This window comes from Rissa tridactyla, chromosome 14, assembly GCF_028500815.1.
Source record: "Rissa tridactyla isolate bRisTri1 chromosome 14, bRisTri1.patW.cur.20221130, whole genome shotgun sequence".
Lineage (NCBI taxonomy): Eukaryota > Metazoa > Chordata > Aves > Charadriiformes > Laridae > Rissa > Rissa tridactyla.
This window is the reverse complement of record NC_071479.1, coordinates 7,713,846-7,740,791: the sequence shown is the minus strand read 5'-3', so window position 1 is coordinate 7,740,791 and position 26,946 is coordinate 7,713,846. Positions and strand designations below refer to the sequence as shown.

General features: G+C 54.1%; 1 protein-coding gene across 1 annotated transcript in view; it reads right to left on the bottom strand.

The window, feature by feature from the left end:
* The window catches only part of MEGF9 (multiple EGF like domains 9), a 54,674-nt gene extending 31,448 nt beyond the window's left edge, over positions 1-23,226 (bottom strand). The window contains exon 1 of the mRNA XM_054221120.1: positions 22,889-23,226. Coding sequence (XP_054077095.1) covers positions 22,889-23,216 — 328 coding nt within the window. The 5' untranslated portion in view covers positions 23,217-23,226. The remainder of the gene's footprint in view (positions 1-22,888) is intronic.
* Positions 23,227-26,946: the final 3,720 nt, after the last annotated feature.

Sequence of the window (26,946 nt, the reverse complement as noted above, 5' to 3'; positions counted from 1 at the left end):
CCCTTCATCTCCCATCCCCTCCCAGTACTTCAGCAGGGCTCGTTCCAGTGTAAAAATAATTTCCGGAATAATTTTTTTCACATCCTTTCAGTGCTTTAAGTCTTCACACATACTTTAAGCGTGATTCCTTCTCCCATCCAAGCCACTTAATGAATGAATAATTTAAAAACGGGTGAAATATTTACAAACCGTGAAAGAAGAAATCACTATGAAACACACGAAGGTGTCTATATGAAACCATATTTGCTGGGGACATCCTGAAACAGTGCAAATCCTGAAGGAAGTCACCTACTCACTGGGAGCCGATGTGGAAAATCCAAGATGCACATTTTCTGTTGGAAGAACACGCAGCTGAAAGAGCGAGCTGTGAAGTCCCAGGGATGCTATTTATTGTCCTGCTTCAAAAACATCTCCAGGGAGACAGCCATTTTCTATTCTCTGGGCCACGAGATGGGAAAATAATAATAATTATACCTATATATATACACACATACATATATTTTTATATATATATGTGTGTGTGTGTATGTGTGTATATATATATAAAACCTGGAGGTACTCTATTTTTTTGGGTGCTGCCCAAAGCTTGTGCATTCACTGCACACATCAGCATCCCATCCCTGGAAAGGCTCCGTTTTGGTACTAATTTAGCAGTTCTCCTCCCCACCTCCCCATACTTTATTCCCAAATTCAAGCCCTGCCTTCTCTCCCTTTTCCCTCATTTCCCCTTCTCAATCCCTCTCCAGGCACCATTCCTGACAACACAGGAATAAAGGGATCAGGCAGCGGGTTTAAAAATCTATCTGAGGCCATTTCCTTTCCCCTTGTAATTAAATTGTGGAACTCATTGTCAGGGGATGTTCTGGGAGCCAGAAATACCTACGGCTTCAAAGGAGGACTGGATAAGCTCACGGAGGACAGGTCCGCTGGTAGCTGTTAAACACAGGGATCTGGAGCAAGCATCCTGATGGGAAAGAGCCTGAAACATTGGCTGCAAAAAGTCAGGATTATGCCCTGTCCTCTTGCCATCTTCTTCTGGCCAGCCTTGGATGGGTGAAGCTTTGGTCTGACCCAGCCTGGCGGTTTGATTTCCTCCCTGTTCCCACTGCTTGGGAATGGCTGCAGCTCCAGTCCTCCCCCCAGCACACAAATCCCCCTTAAACAGCTTGACATGGCCGTTCCCACTGGGAATTCTTTCTTATTACAGCCAAAGACGCAGCTGTGCTGCACTGCCGCTCTTTCCCCTCACCTCTCAACAGGCGATTTCCCTTAACCCCCAGCAGATATTTCATCCCCCCAGTACGATCCACCAGTGGGCTAAACCCGCCCCAGCAGACTGGAGGAAGGTCAGGACGGGGTCTATGATAACGAGAGCATCTGTGAGCACCACCACAAGCTGCCGTCTGCTAAAAGAGAAGATCCCAGCCCTGGTAAAACAATCTACTGAGCTCCAGCTCTTCCCTTCCACATCTCTGATGCCACCGTCTCCATGTGGTCAACTTTTGCCCTTGACTGGCTTTTGCATTCAACTCCCATCACTCCTCACTTGGGTAGCTGGGTGCCACCAAGCTGATGCCATGACCACCGGAGATGTTATTCCAGTGTACGGATGCTTCTGCCTTCAACCATTGCAGGCAGCGTGCCCTCACCCCGTGGCTCGCAGCATGAAAAGGTCCGGGCTGGTCGAGCTCTCCTGCAGGGAGCTGAGGAACATCTGCCATGGGCTAAGAGCTCATCAGAGATGAGCTGATGCTCTGTAACTTCTTAAAGAGAGGTGTGCTGCCAACTCCTAGGCTCCACTCGCATCTAGACAGCACTCAGCACAAAATAATAGCCAACTCTTGCATTACAAAGGTGCATTAAAGGGCTCAGACACGTTATTTACTCTCACTTGAGGCTACAACACAAAGACAGAGTGGTAGGAAGAGGATCTCCGCCTACCCCAAAAAAATTTTATACACATATAAGAAGTGCCTTGTGTTATTTCGCATTCATTTCATCACTGAATGCATCAGATTCAGGGCACTTACGGCCTCCATCAAGCTCAGGGCGCTGCGGAGCCGGGAGTGCTGCCGGCAAGAACGGCATCGTTCCCATTAATGCTGTTAAGGGCTTTACACGAGTCACTTGTGTTGTTCCATAAAAGGATTGCATGGGTCAACAGGGGGAAAAGACAAGCATTTCTCAATGCTTATACATCACTTTAGTACCGTTAAAAGATTACACATATTTATCGAGGAAAATTAAATCAGATTAAACCTCCCTCTTGTCACATGGAAAGAAGTCCAAAGCCAAGGTCCCAACTCCAGGGGTCACCAGCAGCCACACAAACACTTTTCACCAGTGTGACGCTGACAGACTTGGGGTTTCGGCCAAACTCCAGCTCAGCCCAGACCCCATCCCCCCTCTGCCTTTGATATCCCTTCTCCAAGGGATGAGGCATCTAGTGACAGCCCCCCGACCCCGGTGACAAAGCCACCGCTCCGCTCCTTCAGCCAGCCACTGCCGGGCTCTCGGGTCTTAAACAAATGCCTGGGATTAGCTGTTTTTCATTCCTTTCCTGCACCTGCAATCAAACATACAGGCATTTATTTGGTTTCTGAGGAGTTCCGGAAAGCTCAACGCGAGCACCGAGCAATTTTGCTGCTTTCCCGTCCTTTTTGATGCTAAACAAGTTCGCAGCCTGTGCCAGCAGCTCCGAAACCAGCCCCCAGTAAACGTGCACCAAAGGAGTCAGACTCGCAGGTGCAAAGCTGTCTGGGGAGACTAAAGGATCAAACCCTGTAAATGTAAGGAAAAAAAAAATACATTAAATTAAAATAAAATATGGATTCTCCTTAACCTGGGATTCCTCCCGCACTAGGAGATCCCCAGCGGGGCAAAACACCCCAGGAGCTCCTGGCGATGGGAGAAGAAGATGTCAGGAAAAGCAGGAGCGGTCCAGCAGTGATTCAGAAGCGGGTTGTAACGCAGGAGGCTGCGCAGCAGGGATTACCCAGCTGCAGCTAAAGAATTACCCCTATATACCGATAAATTTCCATACGCAGACAAAGCCTCTGGGTCTCTACTAAGCAGACCACGTACAAAGAAGAAACTCAGCCCTAAAATGTTTATGATACAAGAAGCTACAGCAACTTCAGACAGATCAAATAAATGCTTGAGGATTAAAACCTCGACAGTTAGAAAAAATGGATCCAAGCCATATAATTAATTTGAAAATAGTTTTGTTGGCGTTTTGCTTTAGTTGGTTAGATTGTCCCGCTAATATTTCCACAAACGTCTGCAACCATGTAAATATTCCCTGTCTCTGTTTGAAAATCTCTGGGTTTTTTTTTTTACCGCCCGGCGTGTGCCGCAGCCAGCCCAGACCAGGAGTTAGAGAGAAACGGGACAAAATGTAACTTTGGCAAAAAACCACCCCAACAGCCCCCCAGCCACCCCGGCAGCTCACCCCCCCTCACCCACGGACCTTCTGCGGCACCTCCCAGGAAATTTAATCCTTCTGTCAGCAAAACGCTTTAGTTCGAAGATCCGAGACCCCTCACACGGGACGGGGCTGGGAATTTATTAGCAGACTTCAATTTTAGTATCTATCGACCATGTCCTAGCAGGGAAAGGGATTAAAAAAAGCCGCATGAATAATATGAACTATAATCATCTGTTGAAGTCTCCGTGTGTGCAGATCCCTGCAAAAAGTAATTAAAATCACAAACTTTGCTCAGCACTTTGGGGAATTGCCGCTAATGAACGAGCGTGTTAATTTATACAGCAGCTTTAAAGACGCTACGAAGCAAAACCCTGAGCAAGAATCATCCTTTCAACCGTTTGTATTTGGGCTATAAAGTCGTGTTATGTGAACAACAAGCAAGAAAACCGGGGTTAGGAGATGAGTTGGGGGATGAAGCCCCCTTTTACTGCTCCCACCCTTCCCAGAGAGGCTCCGGGGCGAGGGAAGGGTCGGGGTTCCGCTCCTCCAGCCCAGCTCCAGGGAAAAAGGGAAAACCCAAGTTCCTTTGCCTTCACCGCTGCTGCTTTCCTATTGAAGAAACCCAGCTGCAATGCAGACATCCCCCAGGACGGACCCTGCAGGGCAGGATTTAGGTTATTAATCGGATACGATGGGAAGCTCTGCCCTCACAGCTCAGCGTGGAAGCCACAGGTCTCCAAGGTCATCCAGGAGAGCATCTCCCAAGCCACCAAACCCACCCGTCTGGAGATGACAGCAATGACCACGCCTCGCTTTGGGCGATTTGCTTCCCACCGCTGTCACCCTGTCAAGGACAAATCCCTCGGCTCCTTAATTTTTGGCGCAGACGTGGCTGGAGCAAAAGAAGGGGGAAAACCCCCAGGTATGTCTGCATTTCAAGCAGAGCAGCAATGCACGAGCTGAGACACCACCGTGACATTAGATCTTTAAACAGAAGGCTAATAAGGCCTTTTTAAGCCTACAGCTTTCCATATTAAAAGAATTAAACTCTTTTCTTTCCCTGGACACTGGTATAAATCAGTTAAAGCCCCACACAGTGCTCGCGCTGAGATAAAATGGGCAGGTGCTGCCAGCCCAGGCTCAGGGCCGTGCAGAAAGAGGTTCATCCCAGTCCTGGCAACGTGCCCCGATTCCTTCCTCAGTTCCCAAAAGCCAGAATCTTTTAAGATACTTCTCTGCAGCAAATGTCCAAACCTTTTAAGAGCTGCCTCCGCACAGCCCCGAGATGTGCCGTGCCATCCCGGGGGGGGAACGTGAGGGCACGGCACAGCACCGGGCTCCCGAGGTCAGGCAGCCGTACCAGCTGGGGGGGAGGTTGAGAACCCCCCTCCGTCCCCTTCCTCAGGGATTTGTTGACCCAACCCATGGATGCTGGTCAGCGACCTGCCGGAATGGTCCACTAAAGGGACAACAATCCACGAAAAAGGGATAACAACAACAACTGGGGCATCTGGGTGGCTCCTCCAGCATTGCAACTGATGCCGCTGGAAGGCGAGCAGTGGGGAATAAAGCAGCTGAACAGCTAACTGGAGAGAAATATAAAAGCAAAGAGCAGGATATAAAACGCAAAAGCAAAAGCCAGCAGGCTGGCAGTAGGGGGGAAAGGGAACCTAGTTCTGCAACACCCATCTTCCACCAGCATAAAGATAACTCTGCACGAAACCACCTGATGGATGCCCGGCCAGATAAGCCGGAAAGCTCAGCTCAGCGGCTGGCACGGCACGGCACAGCAGCCCTCGTGCCCAGTGGCGCTCACCCCTGGAACAGCAGGAGCCGTCTGACCCCTCTGAGAGCCCCACGACAACGTTGGGTCTGTAGCTTCACCCTCGAGCCACTTTCTTCTGGCATCAGTTCGTGACCAACGCAGCAGCTGTTGACATTGGTAGAAACCGGTGAAAAACAGCCAGGTGTCCTCAGCTGAGGCTCACAAGGGCTCTGCCTTATTAAAAGCATCTTAACAAGTTCCCACCCATCAGTCCCCCACCCAGGATGGTGGGTGCAGCCACCAGCTTCATCCCACAGCACGTAACAGGTCTCCTGCCCAGAAGCAAGGACCTCCAGCAGAGGATGGAGAACGGGCAGTGGTAACTTCTTAAACCATCACAGCTGGTCTTGCTCTAGATGACTCCTGTAGAGCAAAGGACTTTCCTACTGCCAAGAGCCATCAATGCAGGTAAACATTCAGGCAGGCGGCCACACAGGACCCAGAATCATAGAATGGTCTGGGTTAGAAGGGACCTTAAAGATCATCTCATTCCAACTCCCCTGCCCTGGGCAGGGACACCTCCCACCAGCCCAGGTTGCTCCAAGCCCCGTCCAACCTGGCCTTGAACCCCTCCAGGGATGGGGCAGCCACAGCTTCTCTGGGCAACCTGGGCCAGGGGCTCACCACTGAGTACATGAGTTTTGTCCATGTGAGCAGCAATATAGAAAATTTGAAGGCTGCGTTCTCCATCTTTACTCCTTTATGGCATGTCAAGGCTCACCCAGGAGCCGTGGTGTAGAGACGAAGCCAGTGCAGGGGTGAAGAGCCCAGTCCATGGGCGGGCACACACATCCTGGCCTGGCTTTATCACCTTATTTCCCTTCACGTTATCAGCTCCGACCATCCCCCGGTGAATATCAAGACGCATTAAGGCAGCATCCCACTGGCGAGAGAGCTGCCTGCCGGGAAGTTAAACAACACAAGTGATTTCTCCTTGCTTGAATTAACAAATAAAAACTTCCTTGCAGGGAATTCCAATCAAATGCAGATTACAGCCACCAGACACCTTAAATATATAGCAATTAAGGAAGGCATCACCAGAGACCTGACTCCATCACCACGACGGTTACAAACTGCAAGTCAAGAAGGGCAAATCTTCTTCGACCCTAAAATCCATGAGAAAGGTGCACAGGATTCTTTTGCTCCACTGATGAACCCAGGGCTCGCCTCCCCCTCCTTATCCAAGAGCTTTTTTGCAGTAGTTGCTGCTTGTTCCCCCCTCCCAGGCTCCGGGGAAGCGGCGCAGGCTGGAACGCAGGGACTTGGTCCAGTTTGCCAGGAACTAATCTGCCCAGCTACAGGGGCTGCCTCCTGCCTGCGCATTTGTCTGACACAATTAAGTTACTTAAAACCAAAATACACTGCTGCAAGGCGTGCAGCCTTCGGAAAGCCTTTTCCCCTCTGGACCTTGCCTGCTGACAGCGCCTGCGGTAGCTTCTCTTCTGAGTCACCGCAATTAACTCCTGGTGCTCCCAGTGTCACATTCAGCTTCGGCAGGACCAGCTGGGACCTCCAGCCTCCTCCTCCCAGACCACTGGACCCAGCTCGGTGCCGAGCATCCGCTGAACTACCCACCCCAAGAGCTACGCGGGTGCAGGCAAGTGGGTCTCGTATCCCCAGGCCACCGCTGCCCCAGGTCCACAGGGGTGCTCACCGTCCCTTTGAGAAGAAAAGGGAATGGCCAAGTTCAGGTTGCTGTAAAGCCATTTTTTGCTTAGCACAGAAGCCATACGGCAGGTGATAACGCACCTGCTTCAGCACCCTCAGCTGCTGTGGCGGAAACCTGCGCCCCAGGGAGGTGACTGCTGGGGACCGTGATATCCCACATCCCTCCACGAAGGTACATTGGTACGAGCTGCAGAGCTTGGACCTCTGGGGAGGTTTCCCGGTGAGGTGGAAAATACACCTGGCTGATCTCGCTGCAAAATGCATCTTTTTTTGGTAGCAAAGACATAACCCAATTTCTTTACACCAGGTGTAGCCATGGCATAACTGGGTGCTCCGTCAACATACAAAGGGAGCAGCAGCTTCCCCTGGCTGCTGACATCCAGCAGAGGTACCAAAGCTCGGTCCAGTGTAGGGTGGATGTGATAAGGAGTCATCCTTGTTCCTTCTTTCTCATTTAAAGCAGTCGCTCTTTCCCTGGGAGGAAAGAGAGAACAAAAGCATGGAGATGCTAACAGTGACGGCGCAGGCGTGCACTCAATCCATAATTCAACACAAAAATGCTGGGAACCACATTCTCCCCCAGCCAGGCGTCGGCAAGAGGCAGAGGAGCTCTGCATCTCCTGGAAACAGCAGATACTCCCTCAGAGGGCTGCCACGGCCACCCGGCCAGTGCTGGGGCACGCGCGACCTCTGGAGAAGGCCTTCACCTTCTGGGGCAGCACAAGCATCATGCCCAGGTTCCTCTCTGAGCAAGCAGGAGCGCTTCTTAAACTGCTCTAATAATCCCCCGAGATGAGAGATGCCTTCAAAGGGAGACTTTGGGCCACCCTAAGAAGCTGAAGATGGACCGAGGGGTCAAGGTCGGATCCTGAGCCCCACCTCGGGGCAAGACCTGCTCCTCCAATGCACGCTGTGGGCCACGGGACCAGGCAGATGCGTCCCCATGTCACCGGACAATTGCGCAGGCGCTTCCAGGATCGACCACAACACCCCCTCTCCACCCAGCTCCTCCGGAGCAGCCCTCCCTCGCCTCGGCCGCAGGACGGCCATGGCAGTCAAAAGGAACAAAAGCCAACGACAACGTTGAGCAACTCTCTTCAAATCCCCCCAAGACAAAACTGCTGAAGGGGCTCCTGCCCAGCTTCTCAGCTGGTTTAGCACGAAGCGGCGCTCTCCGCAGGCACAGGGCCGGGGCACAGCTCTGCACACAGGCAGCAAGAGGCATCTGTACAACTTTTTTTGCTTTTCTAAGGAGGAAGATAGAGCAGACTTGCTTTGGAGGGGTTTAGGCTATTTTATGTTTAAGCTGGTGGAGAAAATCTGGAATGAAAACTTTTATCAGTAACTCCAGCAGGTGCCCAGGGCAATTCCTTTTAAGATTCAGCTCCTGCACCAGAGCAGCAAAGGGACAGACCCATTAACAAAGGCTTCTTTTAGCCACGGTGTTAATAAACACTTACTGAAAATGTTAACAAAAAGAAGCTTTACAGACCTGAGCCAAGACCCCCATCCATCTCAGCTCATTGCATTTCCAAGCTTGGAGGTCAGGTGAAGCCCCAACATCACAGGATTCATTCCCAATACACTTTCCTAATTTTTTTTCCTACTCTAAACAAACATTTAAATGCAGACTTCTATGCAGCACAAACAGCAAAGTATCTTTCTTCCTCTCTCATTCCGTTTAAAGTCTGTGCAGAGGGAACTTGAAGAGAAGAAAACCTTTTGATGGTCTGAAGCCAGCGAGTCCCAGTTCTCTCATTGCTCCTGAGCTCGGTTCCAAGTTTAATAAAGGTGTTTTGTCTCCTTGCTTAATAGGTGGAATTACCATAGCAGAAACTCCAGCCGGGGAGAGGGATAGCACGAAGCATGAGTAATCCCGACTGGTTTCGGGCAGGTTTTGCCGTTTGAGTCCTGTTTCAAGGCTATGACGCCATGGCCCCATGGGCCAACTCGGAGTTACCATAACTCTTGCCAGACAAGGAGTTGTAAGTTATAACGTGCTGCAAGCAGAGAGAGCTGCCGGGACAGGGCAAGGAAAACGCCTTTCGAGCTGGGAAGAGAGGTTTCCCGCTCCTAAAGTTTTATTCCCTTATTTTATCATGCAACCTTGTGCTTGGCCGGCTACACTTTGCACGGGACACGGTGATGCGTTTGCTCCCAGCTCGCATCAGGTGATTTAACTCCCCCTTTCCGAACTTGTTTCACCTTTGCTTTCATCCAGCACCAGCCAAACCGGGCTGCAGATCCTGCAACGGGACGAAATTTGCTGGCAAATCCACAGAGGAGAAGTTGAGCTTTCAATGAGGGAAGTGATACGGGCCAGGGCACGTCATGGAAAAAGACACTCGGACGGAGAAAGCCGTCCCTTATCGCTGGACGTGGGGAACCGCAGCAGATCTGGTATCGTCTCCTGGGGACTCGCTGCCGCGGGAGCCGACAGGGGCAGGGGACATCACGGTGCATCTAAGCCACACTCCAAACCTTCCTCCATCACCTGCAGCCATGGCATAAGTGCAGAGAGGACAAACTCACCCCATGGACAAAGCGCCGGGCATTGCCGTGGGCAGCCCCTGCCTCCCGCTCACCTTTGCTTTAAACCCCCGCGCCCCGCGGCAGATTAATGGCCTCAATCAGGCCTGCACGGCGGCTTTTAATTTCTCTCTCCTTCGTCACCGCGCTGCTGCCAACCCTGATGGAAGTTGCAGCTCCACCCTGTCCTGCCTCAGCCGCCAGGGATTGCCTGCATTTATTTCTAGCCATAGTTCACCTTCAAAAGCGAAATGTTTCCATTAAACAGCAGGAGCTCCACAACCACAAATAAACAGGGACTTAAAGCCAATTCTCTGAAACCTTCACGGCAAACACGGGGCCATCCACAGCAGCGGAGTACCACAGGGAGCAGCCCTTGTCCCGCAGAACAGCCAAATCCTCTTTAAACGGACAAAACCCTTGGAAGCGCGGCGGGGAGGAGGGAGGCAGCCGGGCAGAAGGGGTCAGGGCGTCCCACGGAGTGTTCCCCAGCTCACCCACCGCTCGGGCACCCGCTAAACCCACATCTGAGCCGAGGGGCTCAGCCCAAACTGCTCATCTGCAGGCTCAGACCCCCCCAGCAACCAGGACGGCACCACCGAGGGAGAACCGCCCTCGGCAAAGGCAGCGCACTCGGTTTTGGGTTGGCAAAAACAAGCCCAATCCCAAGTCAAAGGGACACTCAAAACCGCAGAGCTTCCTCTGCAGCCGGTGGGTCAGCCAGAAGAGGTTTGTTGACATTTCTATCCTGACCATTTCGCCATTTTTGAGGGCTTTATAATTACTGTTTTGGCATTGCGACACCCCTGCAAAGGGCCGGCAGAAGGAGGAGCAGTGGCTCCTCTTCCACCAGCTCTGCTGCCGAAGAGAAACCCGGCAAAAGGAGCATCTGAGTCCCATCTGCAAAGGGGCATCCCAAATCCTACCAAATCCAGGGGAGCTGCAGGTACCCGACATGACGCCAGCAATGCACAGAGAGGCTCTAGGCCTCTTTCAGGAAGAAGTATTTTTTTCCCCTGGAGGTGTCCAAGGCCACGTTGGACGGGGCTTTGAGCAACCTGGTCTATTGGGAGGTATCCCTGCCCAGGGCAGGGGGTGGCACTGGATGATCCTTAAGATCCCTTCCAACCCAAACCATTCCATGGTTCTATGAATATGGCCAATATTGCACATGCTATTAAATATGTCACCTGGTATTATATATATAGGTGGGAGAGGTATCAGCTCTAGGGTGGGGGACGTCTAGCACACGTATACACATGACAGTGGACACAAGGGAGGTCCCTAAGAGGGATCACAAAGCGATGGGTGGTGGAGCAGAGAGAGGAAAGCACCGATTCCCCAGCCCACAAGGCCTGAACTCATCATCTACACACCTACTGGAAAGCTTTTAAGGGGTCTGTAAACCAAAAATTGGTGACAGCCATTTCTCCAGGCACCCCCTGACACCGAACTGGGGTGCTGGGGGGAAAGGACCTCTCCTGGGCAGCCCATCCCATGGGGGCACGGTGGGACACTCGCTCCCTCCATCCCACCCCAAAGCTCGCCGCCTTCTGCAGGGAAACCAGCACCGCGCTCGTACCCGACTGCCCCTTCAGAGATCAGTCCGTTTCTTGTTTATTTTTCCTTTTAAATAGATTAGACATGCACAAAAGCCTCCCTTGAAAAGCAACAACCGAGATGTGAAAAGGACGGGAAGATCCAACTGCGAGGCGTCAGCGCTAATCCACGTCAAAGGGCACGGCGTCGACAACTTACTGTAAACTTCCAGGAGGGAAAAAAAAAAAAAAATTACGCAGAATAAAATGGTTAAGCCCAGACAAATGTTTGTCATTCATTATCTGGAGTCAAGCTTGGATTTCTCAACAACACAGCCAAGCCAAAGCAAGCAGGTTAATAATAAAACATCTTCTGCAGGGAGCTCCACGCCGGGCGTGCAGCCTGCCCTTGACGGGAGAAAGGCTGGAGGCAGGTGGAGGCTCTGTTTGCGTTTCTCCGATAACAGGTATTTAAGTTTTCGACGTCACTTTTGCTTTATCGTAGCCTGTAACCTGGCCGAGCAGCCCGGCTCCACCTCCCCATCTGCTCCCCGCGCCGGGGGGTGATGCTGTGCCAGACACGGCGATGCCACCCAGCCCGACGGCTCCCTCCCACCCAAACCGCGGGACCCCCAGCCCTGCCCGGGAACTGGGGGGCACTGCTGGAAATCCCCCTGAGACAGATCTTAACAGGACACGGACCTTCATGAGGAGGGGAGTGCCAGGAGATGGATGGTCCAAGTCACCCCAGGGTGCTTAAAAACAAGGCAAATCCCCCCAAATCCTTCCTCAAGGACTGGGAAAAAACCCAAGTGCCGCTGGCAGGGAAGGGCAGAACACGAAGGGGCTGCTCTCGTCAGCTGGGGAGGCTCCAGCGTCTCCTGCATTGGCACAAAGTGAGCAACCACCCAGCCCAGGCAAGAGCCGACAGGTCGGGGTGCTCCGCTTGAATCCGAGCAACCCTTTTGTTTGGATAAACAACCTGGAGCAGGTTCTCCACTTTCTCTGGATATCCCGGGGTCCTGACTGCACCCCAGCCCAGCTCCCCACACCCACCCCAGGCTGCACTTTGGGGTAGGAAGGGGTGCAGAGAAACACCCCCCCCACACCTCCGCAGGCGCCGCCGGCGCTGGGCATGGCACCGTGCCCTCCTCCCATGGCACCGTGCCCTCCTCCCATCCAACCCATCCAACCGCCCGCCGAGGTGGGGTGTCTCTGCCCCATTACTCAGGCGTCTGCGAGCCAGACGTGTTTCGGGGAAAGAACTCGCTTTGTAGGAGCCGTATCCAAAAATCCTGCCTGTTCCCTCGGCGCCGAACGCGGTGTATCCCCCCCTTGATTTCCGCCCCACCGCCCCCCCCCCCCCAAAATCACTGGTCACTGCAGTGCTCAGGTTGGCACATCTCTGGTTTGGGGCAGGGGAAGAACACCAGAAAACAGTCTGTAATGTTTGCCCTGTTCCTGGTCACAAAAGGCGAGAGTTATACCCAACAGAAAAAAAAAATACATAAAAAAATTATACATATCATAATACATATGTGTATATATATATCTCTGTTGAGACAGAGGGCAGGAGGAAAATGAATTATTGAAGTTCTTCATGGAACAAGGAGCTTTGAAAGATTTGAAGGGAGGGAACAAAATGTCAGGTTTAAACTGTTTTCAGTGGAAAAGCCCGTTAAAGGAAAAGGTATCTTTTGCAGAAAGATAGATGTTTTGCTGATCTTGACAAAAAGCCCTGTTCAGAGGAGGGGAAAGAAAGCCTTCCTTTAAAGATTTTCAACTAGCAATTGCTTTGCATCTTTACAGCGCTGCTCATGAGAGCATCCTCGCAAACCTGTTGTTGCTGGAGCACGATGCGCCTGGGGGAGAAGGTGTGTCTGACCGTGGGGTCAGGACACAACCCTTGCCTGCGCCGTGAAAATAAGCAGGTGTTATAAAAGGCAGAGGAAAAAAAAATTTTTTTTTTTAAAAATAATAATCTATTTCGCCCCCCTCTGTTCTGCCCCCGGGGAAGGGAAATGCTCATCCTCCAGCTCACAGATGGTCCTCCTGGAACGACCTCCCGCCTTCCACCCCATTGGCCACGTCTGGTGATGGGGAAGGATTTTGGAGGAGGGATGAAGGACACCAAACCCCCTCCCCAACGGCAGCGCCAGGAGCGCGCCACGTGCCGTGCGCGCCACGGGATGAGCCATGGGATGAGACGGGTGTTTCCCGGGATGAAACACCACCTTCGGCCACCGGTCCCTCCCCAGCCACGACCACATCTCCCGCCACACAGGAGGAAGCTGCGGGTCGAGCACACACCTCCCTTGGCAATTAAAGTCATTTTCTTAATATTGACCAGTCCTAGCCATCCTGTGACGGGCCACAGAAAATATTAATTATACCCCCTCCAATTTAGCGGGGTTTCTTTCTCATTCAGATGTCGCTGGACCTGAGTCACTGCCAAGCTGGGATTCAGCAATCACACGCGAGGAAGACCTGAGCATCACCTAAATGGTTGTTTTTCCACCTTGTAGCTCCAGGAAATTTCAAACAACTGCACACACAGCAATGAATTTAGAGCAATGCCACCAATGAAATGCTCAAATTAATAGTAATAAAGTATAAATGCTCCATGCAATAGCGGCAGAGCCACGCTTGGAAAAACAATCTGTGAAAGCTTAAAAACCAGCGCAAGATGAGACCACTGGGGGGGGGGGAGGGGGGAAAAAGCAACAAAACAAACAGTCCATTTCAATATCCTTTTCATAAAGAATGAAAATGAACCCAGAAACACATCAGAGAATAATCATTTAGCACAGATCAAACAGTAGAACTAGCACATTAAAAATACATGCAGCATTAATCAGCTACGCAGAGTTATATGCCATCATTTCCATAAATAATACAGGATCAAAGCAGCCCAAGCAGCACTATCAGTTAATATAGTCAGCCAGTCAGTCAAAATAAGAGTAAAGCTGCCTGAAAACTGCGGCAGCGTAATTTGCCAGGAATAAAGCAGATTCGTCTGAGAAGCGGCATGACCAGTTAAACGGGTAAAGGTTACTGGCAACCTCTAAATTACACAGAGGTGATGCCGCAAAGAGAGAAGAAAAAAAAAAAGAAAAAAAAAAAAAGAAAGAAAGGGTTAATGCAGCCTCAAAATATATAGAGATATATATATTTTTTTAAAGCTTGGGGAATATTGTTGTATATGTTGTCTAGAGATAACCGCCCCAAAGAGCCAAGGTGCGGGGGAGAGGTGGGAGGACCGACCCCGCCGGGAGCATCCCCAGTGGCACCAGTCCCACCTCGGGGCTGGATGGTGATGGCTGGAGCAGGGGCGAGCCCTGGGGGGGGGTCAGACGGATCCAGAACCCCTTCCCCAGAGGCAGAGCAAGGCTGGAGGGGCTCCCCTTCGCCCAGCAGAAATATCCCCATTGCAGAATCCATCCCCTCCACCAGGGATGAAGGCTCGCTCCCGGCAGCCTTTGAGCCCAGCCCCATCTCCCCGGGCACGTAAAGCTCCCGTGTCATTAAGCCTCTCGCTGAAGGGCTGCAGAGCCGTTTAGCTGCTGATTTTTAACACAGGCATGTGGAGCGGCGCGAGCTATAAATAGCAGAGATGCTTGCCTCGTCATGTTTCTGGTGGCTCGTTTATAAGGACAGGGGGCAACTGAATTACAGATGGCAGGAAGAGCGACTCGGGTTTCCCTCTGGTTCCGCGGCCGAGCTGCCTCAAGAGCAAAACCTGCGAGGTTTTGCTTTTTTCTTCTTCCAGGCGAAACACAAACGCCCATCTTTCATGCTCAGACTCTGAATCGGTTACATTTACAAGGCAAATTGTAATTCATACAGCAGGTGTTCAGGAGAAAAAATAAAAAAAAAAAATAAAAAATCCTACTTTAAGCAGCACGAGACCAACCTAAGGCTTCGCTTTAGTTCATGCAGCTCCGGGGAGGCTCCTCATTTACTGAAATAGGACCCGTGTGTGCACAAAGCAGAAACCCTAAAAATCTTTTGCAGAGGGGGATGGAAATAAAAGTCCAGAAGGGGGATGAGCAGGGCTATTGCCCAGTACGATTCCTGTCCGGCATCACGACCCCACTGCGTTTCGTGTGACGAAGGGCCGTAGGAATTTTGCATGGGAAGATCCGGCCGAGCATCAGCCAGAGGAGGAATTCAGCCTCCAACAAAAGAGCCGCTTCGGGCAGCTCAAACCGTCGCCGGCTGATTAGCGCTCCGGCAGCGTGTTTAGACGGTCTATTCTTCGCAGGCAGCTAGGCGCGATCCAGAAAAACCACGTGAACCCAGCATCCCCCCGCTGTATTCCCTGCCTCCATGAAATAGCTGGTGAAAACAAGGGGACACAGCCAGGCTGGCCTGGATCCGCTCAGCTACAGGACCCCAACCTGGGATGCAGGAGAAGCTGGGCCTCTGTTCCAGCATCCCCCGCTGTGAAGAAGAGAGAGGAGCCCCATCAGAAGAGGTGACATCCTCCACCGCTCCTCCGGGAGAGGTGGCTGCGGAGGAGCCAGGACTGGCACCGTTGGGAAGTTTCCTACTGAATTACAGGGAGAAAAAGTTCTGTCCAAACCAATTAGGTTCAATTATTCCAAGTCATAGAACCATAGAATGGTTTGGGTTGGAAGGGACCTTAAAGCCCATCTTGTTCCACCCCCTGCCCTGGGCAGGGACACCTCCCACCAGACCAGGTTGCTCCAAGCCCCGTCCAACCTGGCCTTGAACCCCTCCAGGGATGGGGCAGCCACAGCTTCTCTGGGCAACCTGGGCCAGGGGCTCACCGCCCTCAGCGTGAAGAACTTCTTCCTGATATCTCATCTAAGTCCTCCTTCAGTTTAAGAATGCCTTGTTCATAATGCTTCCAGATCAACAAGCTTTAATCCAATAAAAGACCCCTCCAGACAAGTCCTGCTGGGATTTTGGGAGCATTTCCCCCCAGCAGCCCCCATATCGACACTGGGGATGGATTTAGCCCCAAGTGCGACAAGGGCCTTGATCTTACGGGGCAGCCTCAAGGCACAGGACCCCCCAGCATACCGGCAGCGTCGGCAGATGCAACACAAGAACCACCATTTACCTTCAGTCTGACCCAAGCTAAAAGTCAAATTAAAAAAAAAAAAAAAAAAAAAAAAAGCGAATAATTTCCTGTGAAGCAGAAACCCTGGTTTTCAGACAGTTTAATGAGACTGAATTGCAGCCGGTTCTGTTCTCCTGGGGTGGTGGAGCCACGCGACCCCCTTCCCAAGGCAGGGCAGATGGCTAGATTGCAATCTAGCCTTTAGCTCGTAAAAACATATTAATATCCCCAACCAATTAGAAAGTGCCAGACTCGGCCCCCCCCCAGCCCCCCGCGCGATGCCTCACTGCACAAGGCAGCCCTGTGGAGCTCAGACGCACAGCAAAGCCTGTGGGTCTCCAGGACCTCTGAAGCCCCCCCAAGCCCTTGCTGCAACCTCACTCAGGAGCTCAGTCAAGCCCCAGGTGCAGCCTAGGTGCTGCCAACAATCCACCGCCTTAACATTATTTATTTCTTGTGTTTTATTTTAAGTGCCCGTCAGAAGTCCAGCAGAAGGAGCCTTCCCTTCCAGCCAGATGGCTGCCAGAGAAATCCCTGCCTTCGGCACCCAGCACAGCCATGAGTTTATTTCTAACGACGGCAGATGCATCCCGCCACTGCGAAGATCTCGCCTGCTTCTTGGCAGCGCTGGCAAGCACCTCGGATCCGCAGCAGTTCCTGACAGTCAGCTGGCCTTGGCGCGGCAAATATTAGCAGCCGCACAATGGCTTCGCCCCGCGTATTTATAGGCCATGGGCTCTTGTCAAAAAAAAAAAAAATCTCTGAAATCTTTCCCCTGACTTCAGCAGACTCACGTCCGGGCTCTCTGTTCCTCGGGGACGGCTTGTTCTGTGCTTCTCTGCCCACAGCCACGGGGTGCGGGAAGTCCTGGATGTCCTCGTGCTGCTCACCCACACACGGCTGGTGGGGACAGACTCGGGTACCCGCTCGATGCCCACCACCACCACCACCCAGCTGGGTAGAACCTGAGATGCTGCAGCCTCCTCCAGGGACCACAGTCCCCTCTGGGATGCAGTTATTCACCCCCTGGGGTTACACCCATGAGACGGGCTCCGCTGCCAGCCCGGCACCATCCCTCCTTAATTCATAGGATGGTTTGGGTCGGAAGGGACCTTAAAGATCATCTTGTTGCAACCCAATCAATTGTGGCAGTACTGTCCCCTCCGGCACAGCCCGGTCCACGCTGGGCAGGATGAAGCCCGCGGTGCCTCCCCGGGAAGAGGCAGGGTCCCCCTGCATCCCAGCAGGATGCTCCAACGGTGAAACCAGTCACCGGCCGGGAAACCCATCCCAAGCTCGCCCACGCATTTCCCAGCTGTTTGGGCAGGCACCACCTCTGCACCCCAGGCAAACCCCCATCTGGGTTGCGAGAGTCCCCCCCCAGTCATGCTCCAGCACCCTGACCCCGACTGTCCCAGCCCTGGGGACCACCACCACCATCGCAGAGCCCAGAGAACCGCTGGCAGCGGCAAAGGGGGCTGGAACCCCTCCTGCCCACCACAGAGCTTCAGGCAAACCACTGTATTTGGTGTTTCGGCAACTTTGCCTCCCCACGGGCTGGTGTTTGGGTATTACCAAGGGCAGCCAGATAAATAACTGCGACACCCCACACAGCAGCAGTCCTATTTTACGTGTGGTATCTTCCAAGTGGCAGCTCAGAGATGTGACGATGTCCGAATCTCGGCTATCATTTAAAAGAAATAAAGCAAAACCCCAGTGCTGCTCCCTGCAGAGGGAAGCTAAAAAACAAGACCGTGGATGCTCTGTAGATCCTCCCAGAACCATCCCGATTTTTATGAGCATCGCTAAGTCCAAGAAGCTCAAAATCTTGAGTCAGGACAGTTGGATGCATCTGATTCAAGAATGACTCAGACGGGAGCGTGGAGGCAGGGAGGAAGACAAGGGAGTGACATTTTCTGCTGTGGGCAACATCCCTTTATTTTAAGCTCAAAGATACAAACCCCACAATTTATTACTTGATTGAAAAAAAAGGCGCTCTCTGCCCTGGCTGCTCCCATACTGATCCCAAGTAACACAACCACATTCCTTATTCTCAGCCTTCACGTCTGTAACTTAATTTCCATTTCTTTAAAAAAAACATAATTTAAATCCTGCTGACATCTTGAAAGCAAGTTATCTCGGTAACCACATTGAACACAATCCCGAGCCCTCAAACAAGGAAAGCTTAAGCTGCCTTCCTAAGTGATGAGCAGAGGACAGCCCTAGCTCGCCCCCCCCAGCCCCTCCACTTGCCCCCCATTAGCTCAGGGCATTCAAGGCGTACGAGCCCAGCACCACAGAGCAGGACCGGCACTCAGACCTAAGGAGATGGAGATTTTTAAGGCTGCAGAAGTCCCCCCACAAACATCCAGCCTCACCTACCGCTCAGCCCCAGCCGTGGAAACCTGACCGGCTGCACGGGCATTGAACATCCACACACATCTGAGAGTCCTGTCGCAGCGAGCATGGGGAAAAAGCTGATCACGGGGCAAACTCAGTGGGAAGACCTCCACCAAAGGGCTACTGCCTGGGTGGGAAGACGGAAGAAGAGGAGTCACCCAGAGCTGTAAAGGGGACGAGCAAGGTCCCTTCCAACCTCAACAATTCTATGATTCTATGATTCTATGTCCCCAGACTGCCGTCAGCAACTCAGTGGTTTCTGTCCCACCAGGGTTTGAGAGCTCCCAACCTCTTGAGGAGCACAGCAGGGTCTGGCTGCTGATGGCTCCATGGCTTGGACCAAACTCTTCCCCCTACAACAACACTGCTGGTGCTGTAGGGACCCCACACACACACACAAGACCTATCCCCACGGTGCCTCCTGCACGCATGGAGCATGTGGACCTTTCTCTATGCACCCTGCACAAGAGCAAACCCCTCCACCTCCCCAGCTGGATGATGAAGAAACGAAGCCAGCGCTCACAACCGGGTCCACTCCTCACCCCACCACCTCCCCTGTGCCCAGCCAATTAGCCAGGCCACCCCCATCACCCCTGGGGATTTGCCAGGCTCCTCTTTCCGAGCTAAACCCAGCAGCTAATCCCACCCAAAGCCACCACCCGTAGCAGGGGGGGTGTCTGGCTGCACCTCCTCCATCTGGGCTGCGAGCATCCCAGCAAGAGATGGCCCCACGCCCGGAGATCCACCAAACATCACTGCACGCCCTGACTCAGCTGTCACCCATTTCCGCAGCAGCACGGGACGCCTTCTCGTGGTTAACTGCTCCGAGCCACCCGGACACCTGCATTTCCTGCCCTGCGGTTGCAGCAGAAACTGGTGATTGTCCCGTCCCACGAGGCGCAGAGGTGAGGAGCCAGACTCAGGGTCACATCTGGGACCTGGCGAGCCAGGAAGCCAGGTGGAACGCTAACAGAAACGGCGGGGAGGAGAGAAGGCAATGGTTTTTCAAGTTTTGAAACACTTATTCTGGTCTAAAGATGCCTAAAGCCAGGGTTTGGGTGCAGCTGTTCTGCTGGCCCAGCCACAGCATGGGGACAACAAGGCTGTGCAAGGAGCTTCGGGCTTTTCAGCCCACCCATCTGCTGCGCGCGGGGCTGGAAAAGAGTCAGAACAAAATGTCCTTGAGAGAGACCCATATTGTTCAACGCTGCCCTACAGAAACTGGTAGAATAGAGAAGTTTTGTTCTTCAGGCAGGGAAAGTCCAACCAGGATACGCTGGTCACAGGAGCCACATCTCTGCTCCAGCACCGAGCATCCATCCCAACAGCAGCCAGCCCCAAGTCAGCAAAACTCCAGCTTTTGCTTTAAAACGAGACTATTTTGTACAAAAGGAAGACGCAGAGTCTCCGTGGCGAGTGTTAGAGGCTTTGGCGATAAGGCGGGGGATACTTCTAATCTTGTCTCCACAAACATGAGGATTAGCAATTTACTTCTCTTAAAAACAAAATCCGGGATTTTAACATGATCACAGGCTTGGAAAGAAAAATAAACATCGTGGAACTGGGAAAGGGAAGAGAACAAGAGCGGAGCAAGCGGGCAGCTCGGCAGTAGCTGAAGTGCTGCTTAAATCAGAAGGAGAAAAATGCATCGAAGTCAGAATTTAAACCTTGGTAGCGCTTAACAAACACTGAATGTGAGGAATCTCACACCAATTTCTTATCAGTAATAACGCCACCAGCGTTAAAGGAAGCCTTTCCAATAACCTGTATGAGAAAAGGCCTATTTGTTTCATGCAATAAAGCATATAATACATTAACTACCTACTGAATTAAAAAAGTAATGTTGAAAACATGCCAGAATTAAAGGAAAATGAGGGTTTCAGCTAAACCCATGGTGCCCACTGGCTTTTCTGTGCCTTCGGTGTTTAATGCCCGCGGAGAGCAAACCTCTGCTAAGGACTCCAGCAGCACCCGGCAGATGGGCTCGGCACGGAAAAGCCCCCCATGAGCCCCAGGGAGAGCAGCTCCCACGCAGACCCGTGGCTGTGCCACCCACCCCTACGACCCCCCTGAGCCCCCAACCCATGCAGGGGATGCTGCCGAGCCCAGCACCTCCCCCCGGCTGCCCCAAAACCCACCCGACCCACAGTCGCAATCCTCCATCAGCCAGGGATACTCTCAACCTGCCACGCCAACGAGTAACAATTACACACAATCTGCCCCTGCGTTCCCACCCTGGCCATCACCGCAGCGTAAAGGCACTGGAGAGCAATTCTGAGATCAGGCGGCTGTAGCCATTAATAATTAGCACTTTACAACTTCAAAGGGTGATGCTGGCCTCCACAACAAAAACTCAGCACAGCCAGGGATGGCGGGGAAGAGTTATCATCACCAGTGCTCCTGTTTCACAAGCGACATCGGAGACAGAGGTGCGGGCAGCCCGCGGGGGGGGGGGGTCTATGGCAGTGCTAGGATTAGACACACAACCTGCCGACGTGCATCCCTGACACCTCCTGTGGCAGCAGACATAAAAAGACATTATGCGAGCATCATATATGGACATCCGAGAGCATCCCAAAGCCATCGCTAAACCAGGTACCTCATGCCTCGCAATGCCCTCGCATGACACATGTCCCTTGGCCCGCAGGAGAGGGATGCTCTCAATAAAACCACAGGAGCCCGAGATGGGAGAGGTGGTGGTGCCCTCTGACACCGACAGACACAAACACTACACACGAGGTCAGACAGGGAAATACGTGCTGGGCACGACCCGGGGCAGGTTCCAGCATCCCCAGTTTGCGGGGTGGCACCGCGCTGCACGTGGCCGAGCCAGCGAGGTCTGATCATGGCACCAGAGAGAAAATGGCTTTTGCTTTAAGACAACTCAAACCCTCCTACCTTTATCAGCAATTCCTAATCTTAAGCCATCGTATCTCTTCCAGAGAAAGTAAAAACAGGACCCGCAGTGGAACTGAAGTCTGAAAACAGGAGACTACAGATCTTCAACTGATTATATTTCTAGCCAGAAAAAACAGGTTGATTAATCCACTTGTTCAGACTGCTAAAGCTACCAGAACAGCAGAATACATCCCTTTCACATTAGAGGAAGCTCAACACACTGAAACCAAACATCTTCCAGGCAAGGAGAAAAAAATAAATACAAAAGAAGGAAAGAATCAGTGCTACAGCATTTGCATGTGTCTGAACATAAAGCTTTGGAAACGTAGAGCGAAGCTGAGTTCTCTGGTAAGATAAATGGACAAAGCTCCATCCATGGACTCCAGCAGAGTTTTGTCCACTTAATCTATAAGTGAACTGGAGTCTCAGCTTTGAAGACCATCAGTGTTTTCACCTCCCGGCACCGTCACTCAGCGCTACACCCAGCGAGAGCTTCAGCTGAGAGCGCAGCCCCCCAGCCCACCCTCTGCCTTCCTCGCGCTCTTCATCCATAACTCCATTTATTCCCACGGCCATAATGCTTTCCTCAGCTCCGTGCGAGCCCACCCCACTGCGACGCGGGCAGGACGTGTGTTTCCCTGAATAGAAAAATTAGCTCTTTTCTCCCCTGGCGCACCCATGGGGTACCACGTTAGCGTGGGCTCTTCCCAGCGCCCACCAAGCTGCCAACGTACCTCCAAATGCAGGTAAGAACAAGGGCTCCAGCCACTCTGAGGTATGGTCAGCCCTGTTCTGCTGCCAGTACGTGGAGGTGAGATGCCCGGGGGGGGCACAAGGAGGTGGGACACCGGGGGGCACAGAGAGGTGGGATGCCGGGGGCCCCTGATGCTCAGAGCACAGCTCTGCCTCCAAGGTATCACCCAGGGATGCTCAAGGCCAGTGTCCAACAGGGTGGTGGAGGAAGAGGAGGTGGTGGACACCCAACAGGGTGGACACTGCCACGACACAACGGTGATGGGAAGGACGTGTCTTCAACCGCTCCGTGGGTGCACACCGGGGACGGCTGCCACGAAGGATGCTTTGGGGACCCAGGGCCAGCCCCCACCCCCACTGCTCCCCAAAACCACCCGTAACGCCAGTAACACCACCAGCACGGCTCGGGGTGGGTGCAGCTGCGCCGCCACCCCCCCGAGCACCCCCGCACCGCCCACCCGAGCCCTGCGCGGGGGTCGCTGCCCCCCCCCCCCAAGCCCCAGCCCCGCACCGGGCAGAAGGGGCCGGGCGGTGGGACGCCCCCAGGGGTCGCGCAGCGCGGGGGTCCCTCCTCCCGCCCCGCACGGAGGTCGCTGCAGCCGGAGGGGCCCGGGGAGCCGCCGCCCGTCCCCCACCGCCCCTTTGTCCGCCGGCCGGAGGGAGGGAGGGGGCAGCCCGGTCCCGCTCCCCGCCACAGCCGGTGGCCCCGCTGCCGCTGCCGCTGTCACTGCCCCCGCCATGGACACGCGCGGACTGCTCACCTGCGGGGCCGCTGCCCGCCGCTGCCGCCTCCTCCTCCTCTTCTTCCTCCGCTACCGCCGCCTCCTCCTCCTCCTCCGGGGGCACCGGCGGCGGAGCGCTGCTCCGGGCGGGCGCGGCGGTTCCGCGGGGCCGATCCGGCGCGGCGGTGGCGGGGCTGCCCTCAGAGGGTCCGCCGCTGCCGCTGCCGGGCTCGGGGGGCGGCGCGGCGCTGGAGGGCAGCCCGGCGGCGGCGGCGGCGGCCAGGAGGGCGGCGAGGCAGAGCAGGGCGAGCCCGGGCGCGGTCCTCGGCCGGCGCCTCATGCTGCGGCGGGGCGCTCCGCCATTCATTCATTCATTCATTCATTGATCCAGGCGCTCCTTCGCCCACCAAGAGGGGCCGGGGAGCGGGGGGGGGGGGGGGGGGCCGGGACGGCGGCGGTCCCGCCCGCCTCAGCCGGCCATGCCGCGCCGCTGCCGCTCCCAGCGCCCCGCGGGCGGCTCCCGCCGCGCCCCGGCCCGGCCTGACAGCGCCGCGCCACGCCACGCCCCTCGGCCGCCGCCGCTGCCAATCAGCGCCGTGCCCGCCCCAGCCCGGCGTGCGGCGCAGCCAATCGGCGGCCGAGGGGGGAGGGCGGAGGGGCGGGGCGCGGCCAGGGGCGGCCCCGCGCCGGCGGGGGCTCGGCGGTGCGGCATTGTGAGAGCGGGGGGGGGAAGCGGCACCGACCCCGCTACAGACCCCCCCCAGCCCGGGGAGCGGGGGCGGGTGGCCACTCGCCTTCCTTTTTGTATGTCTCTCTATATACGTTAAATATTTTTAATATAATTTTTTTTAAAAATTATATTTTTAATATTTGTATTTTTTACAATTAAATCCGCCCCCCCCACACACACACCCCAATTCGCAAAACAATGGGAAAGGCGCCGGGACGCGCAGCGGGACACAAAGCAGGGGGTCCATCCCTGCCCGATCGAGGCTCCCTCCCTGCTCCGGAGCAGATCTCGGCCGGGGGGGGGGGGTGTCCAGCAGGTCGGGGGGTGTCACCCCCCCTCTCGGCACCCTTCTCTATCCATCTCCCCATGCCCACCTCTGCCATGTCCCGTCCCCGCGCCCGCAGTGATGCCATTCCCCTTTGTGCTGCTCGTCTTCGGGGCTGGAGCTATGTCCCACCCAGCACAGATGCAACCCCCAGGGACCAGCCGTAAGGACAATGAAACCTGGGGGGGCATCCCGGCTGCCCCCCACCCATGGTCCTGCTGGGGCCCGACACCGGGAGTCACCTTGGCCAATGCCCTCCCCGTCCCAGAGGAGCGATTGGCAGCGCTGCGGGGGGAGGAAGCACAGTGACACAGATATTAATTATTTACGGGCCCCAACTGGGTGATCGCTGGTTCACACGCGTTGAAGCAAGACGCAGGCGTGCGCCGCCAGCCCCGCGCGGTGGGAAAAACGCTGCTCTGATCAACACAAAGGCACGTGGCCATAGGCCGGGCTGTGCTGGAGCAGCTGGGTGGGCCATAGGGAGCCGGGTGGGCCATAGGGAGCCAGGTGGGCAGCAGCCATCCGAGGGATGCTGCGGAGAGGGATGGTGCGGAGCACTGGGGGCACGACGGCTGGCGGCTGCCCATCCCAGCCCGGAGGTGCGTGGCACTGCCAGGCGGGTATTTGCATCGTCTCTTGCTCCCCAGGAGCCAGAGGATGAGGACAAGTGCCTCTTCGGGATTAGACATCCCCACCTTCACCCACCGCACGGTCTGAGCTGCAAGTCCTTCTCCAGCGCAATATTTAGGGGTTGTCTACAAGGGAAACGCTGCCTGGCATAGCTGCTGTGGGCTAATTATTCTGCAATAACTCGCTAGTCTTTCCCCCATACCCATTCCCTTCCCAGAAATAAATGGGACTTTATTCCTGCATAATAATATAATTATTATTCCCCAGCAGCTACTCTGCACCATTTCCCCCACAGAGACAAACCCTTCTGAGATTTGCTTTTTATAATCGCTGTCAGCCTGTCGTTCCCCGCAGGGACCGAAGAGCCCCTCCGATCAGGGGGAATACAGCTGGCAGAGAGGGGGGATGGTTTGCTGATCGAGCCTCTCCTCCAGCCATTCGCACAAGGTTATTGGCGATGGGAACGGGGAGTAAGAAGCCCGGCGGAGGAATGATTGTTAAGGAAAGAGCTGTCTGGAACAAAAAAAATCCTTAGTTTTAAATAAAAGCTGTGCAGCCTCAGCAGGCAAAGGATGGGCCCTGCGCCCATCTCCCAGCTCAGGGATGCTCCCCACGGAGACTTGAGAGCCTGCACAGCGCAGGCTGCTGGATCTGCTCATCTGCTTTCCAAAATATATTTTCCCTTTCTACTTGGGAGGAGCAGTTAAGCACATCACTACCTTTCATCTCTTTGTCCTCAGGTGGCCCCGTGCTGTTGCCCCGACACAGGAGGGAGACAGGAAGATGCTGCCTGGGTCAGACGGCCTTGGGGCATCCTTGTCCCAGCAGGACCCATGGAAAAGGACTGGTCACACCTGGGAGGTGGGATCGCAGGCAAAACCAGAGAGTATTTCTGCACATCTGGCCCAGCTGGCTTATTTCAGTGCTGGCTTATCATGAGAATCATTATAAAGAGCTGCAGAGATACGACTGGCTGTCTCTGCCGCGTTGGTGGTACACACAACCGAGACCCTCGGTGGTAACGCCCCATCCCGGTGGCAGCAGGGGTAGAAATCCCTGGGGCTGAATCCCCACGTTGATGGAGATGACCACCTACCCCAAAACTGGGAGTCTCGGCAGAGAGGGCTGGACCAAGGCTGTGAAAAACGCTGGAGAAAAGCTATGGAAGATGCTGGGCGAAGGGGCTGGAGGATGCGGGTGGTGTGTCCCAGGCCCTGCAACAGGGACAGCTTCAGCAGGACTCGCCGCTCCCCCTGTTGATGTCAAACAGAGTTGCAAGTGCTCAGCACCCCTGAACATCCCACCCGAACCACCCCCGAAGAAAACAAGCACCCGAAAAGCCACCGTCTGCTTCAGAGGGTGTTGAGCTGGGGGTGCGGGGGGCACAGGGCCGTCCCACGCTGGCACCGCGCCGCAGGAATGGTCACATTTCCCTTCGTTTTGTGTTTTCAGTTCGCAACAAGAAGGTGAGAAATGCACGTCGGAGCAGGATGAATCCCCGGGGAACGCGGGGGGCTGACACGGAGCCCAGGTTGCCAGCAGCCAGCCCGGCCTCCCTGCCTGCTTTTTATGTAAGTTTTGAGGGTATCGACGTCCTCCCCGGAATTGTTCCTATTCCATCAAATCAGCAAGATTTCCTTCCCCAGTGGAAAGTTTCCATCCGATATTTAGCAACCAGCTCTTTCTCTGACCTATTTGCAAGCCCCAAGCCACTCTCTCCACCACCCACAGCTTGAAAGCTTTGATAATTCAATGAGATGTTAATTCTGACACCCAGCATAACTCACGACACAAAAACTTTTTTTTTTTTTTTTTAAATTATCATCAATTGCAAAGCAGGAGTAATGAATCCCCTCCGCAGACTTTGTTTTCAAGGCGGCCGGCAGCATTTCGCTGTGCAACTCCCATTAAGTCAACGTGTATTAAGTGGTTTCTGACATTCCCCTGTGCTCTGGGGTCGGCAGAGCCCAGAAACGTACAATCTGCCGCGGGGACCGAGGAGGCACAGCCTGGGCCAGCGCGTGGAGGTGTTGGCACGAGGCTGCTTAAAAAGCACGCCGCAAAAGGGCACTGTCGGTTTTAAGCACGTCAGGTTCTACTTTCAGGGCAAAAATGATGCTGGAAACGCAAAGGACTGTTAGTGAGACCCCGGGTGCTTTCTCAGGGCGCACAGCCCGCGAGACGGAGCGGCACCTGGTGCTGGGAACTTTTCCACTTTCACTGAAGAGCCCGACCCAAGCGGGTCTTTGCAGGACTCATCCCTGAGGAGGGTGTCCTCCCCTCCCTTTGCAGAGCCCTCGAAACATTGCCCTGATTCAAACTGGAAAAGAGGACATTTAGATTGAATACCAGGAAGAAATTCTTTGCTGTGAGGGTGGTGAGCCCCTGGCCCAGGTTGCCCCGAGAAGC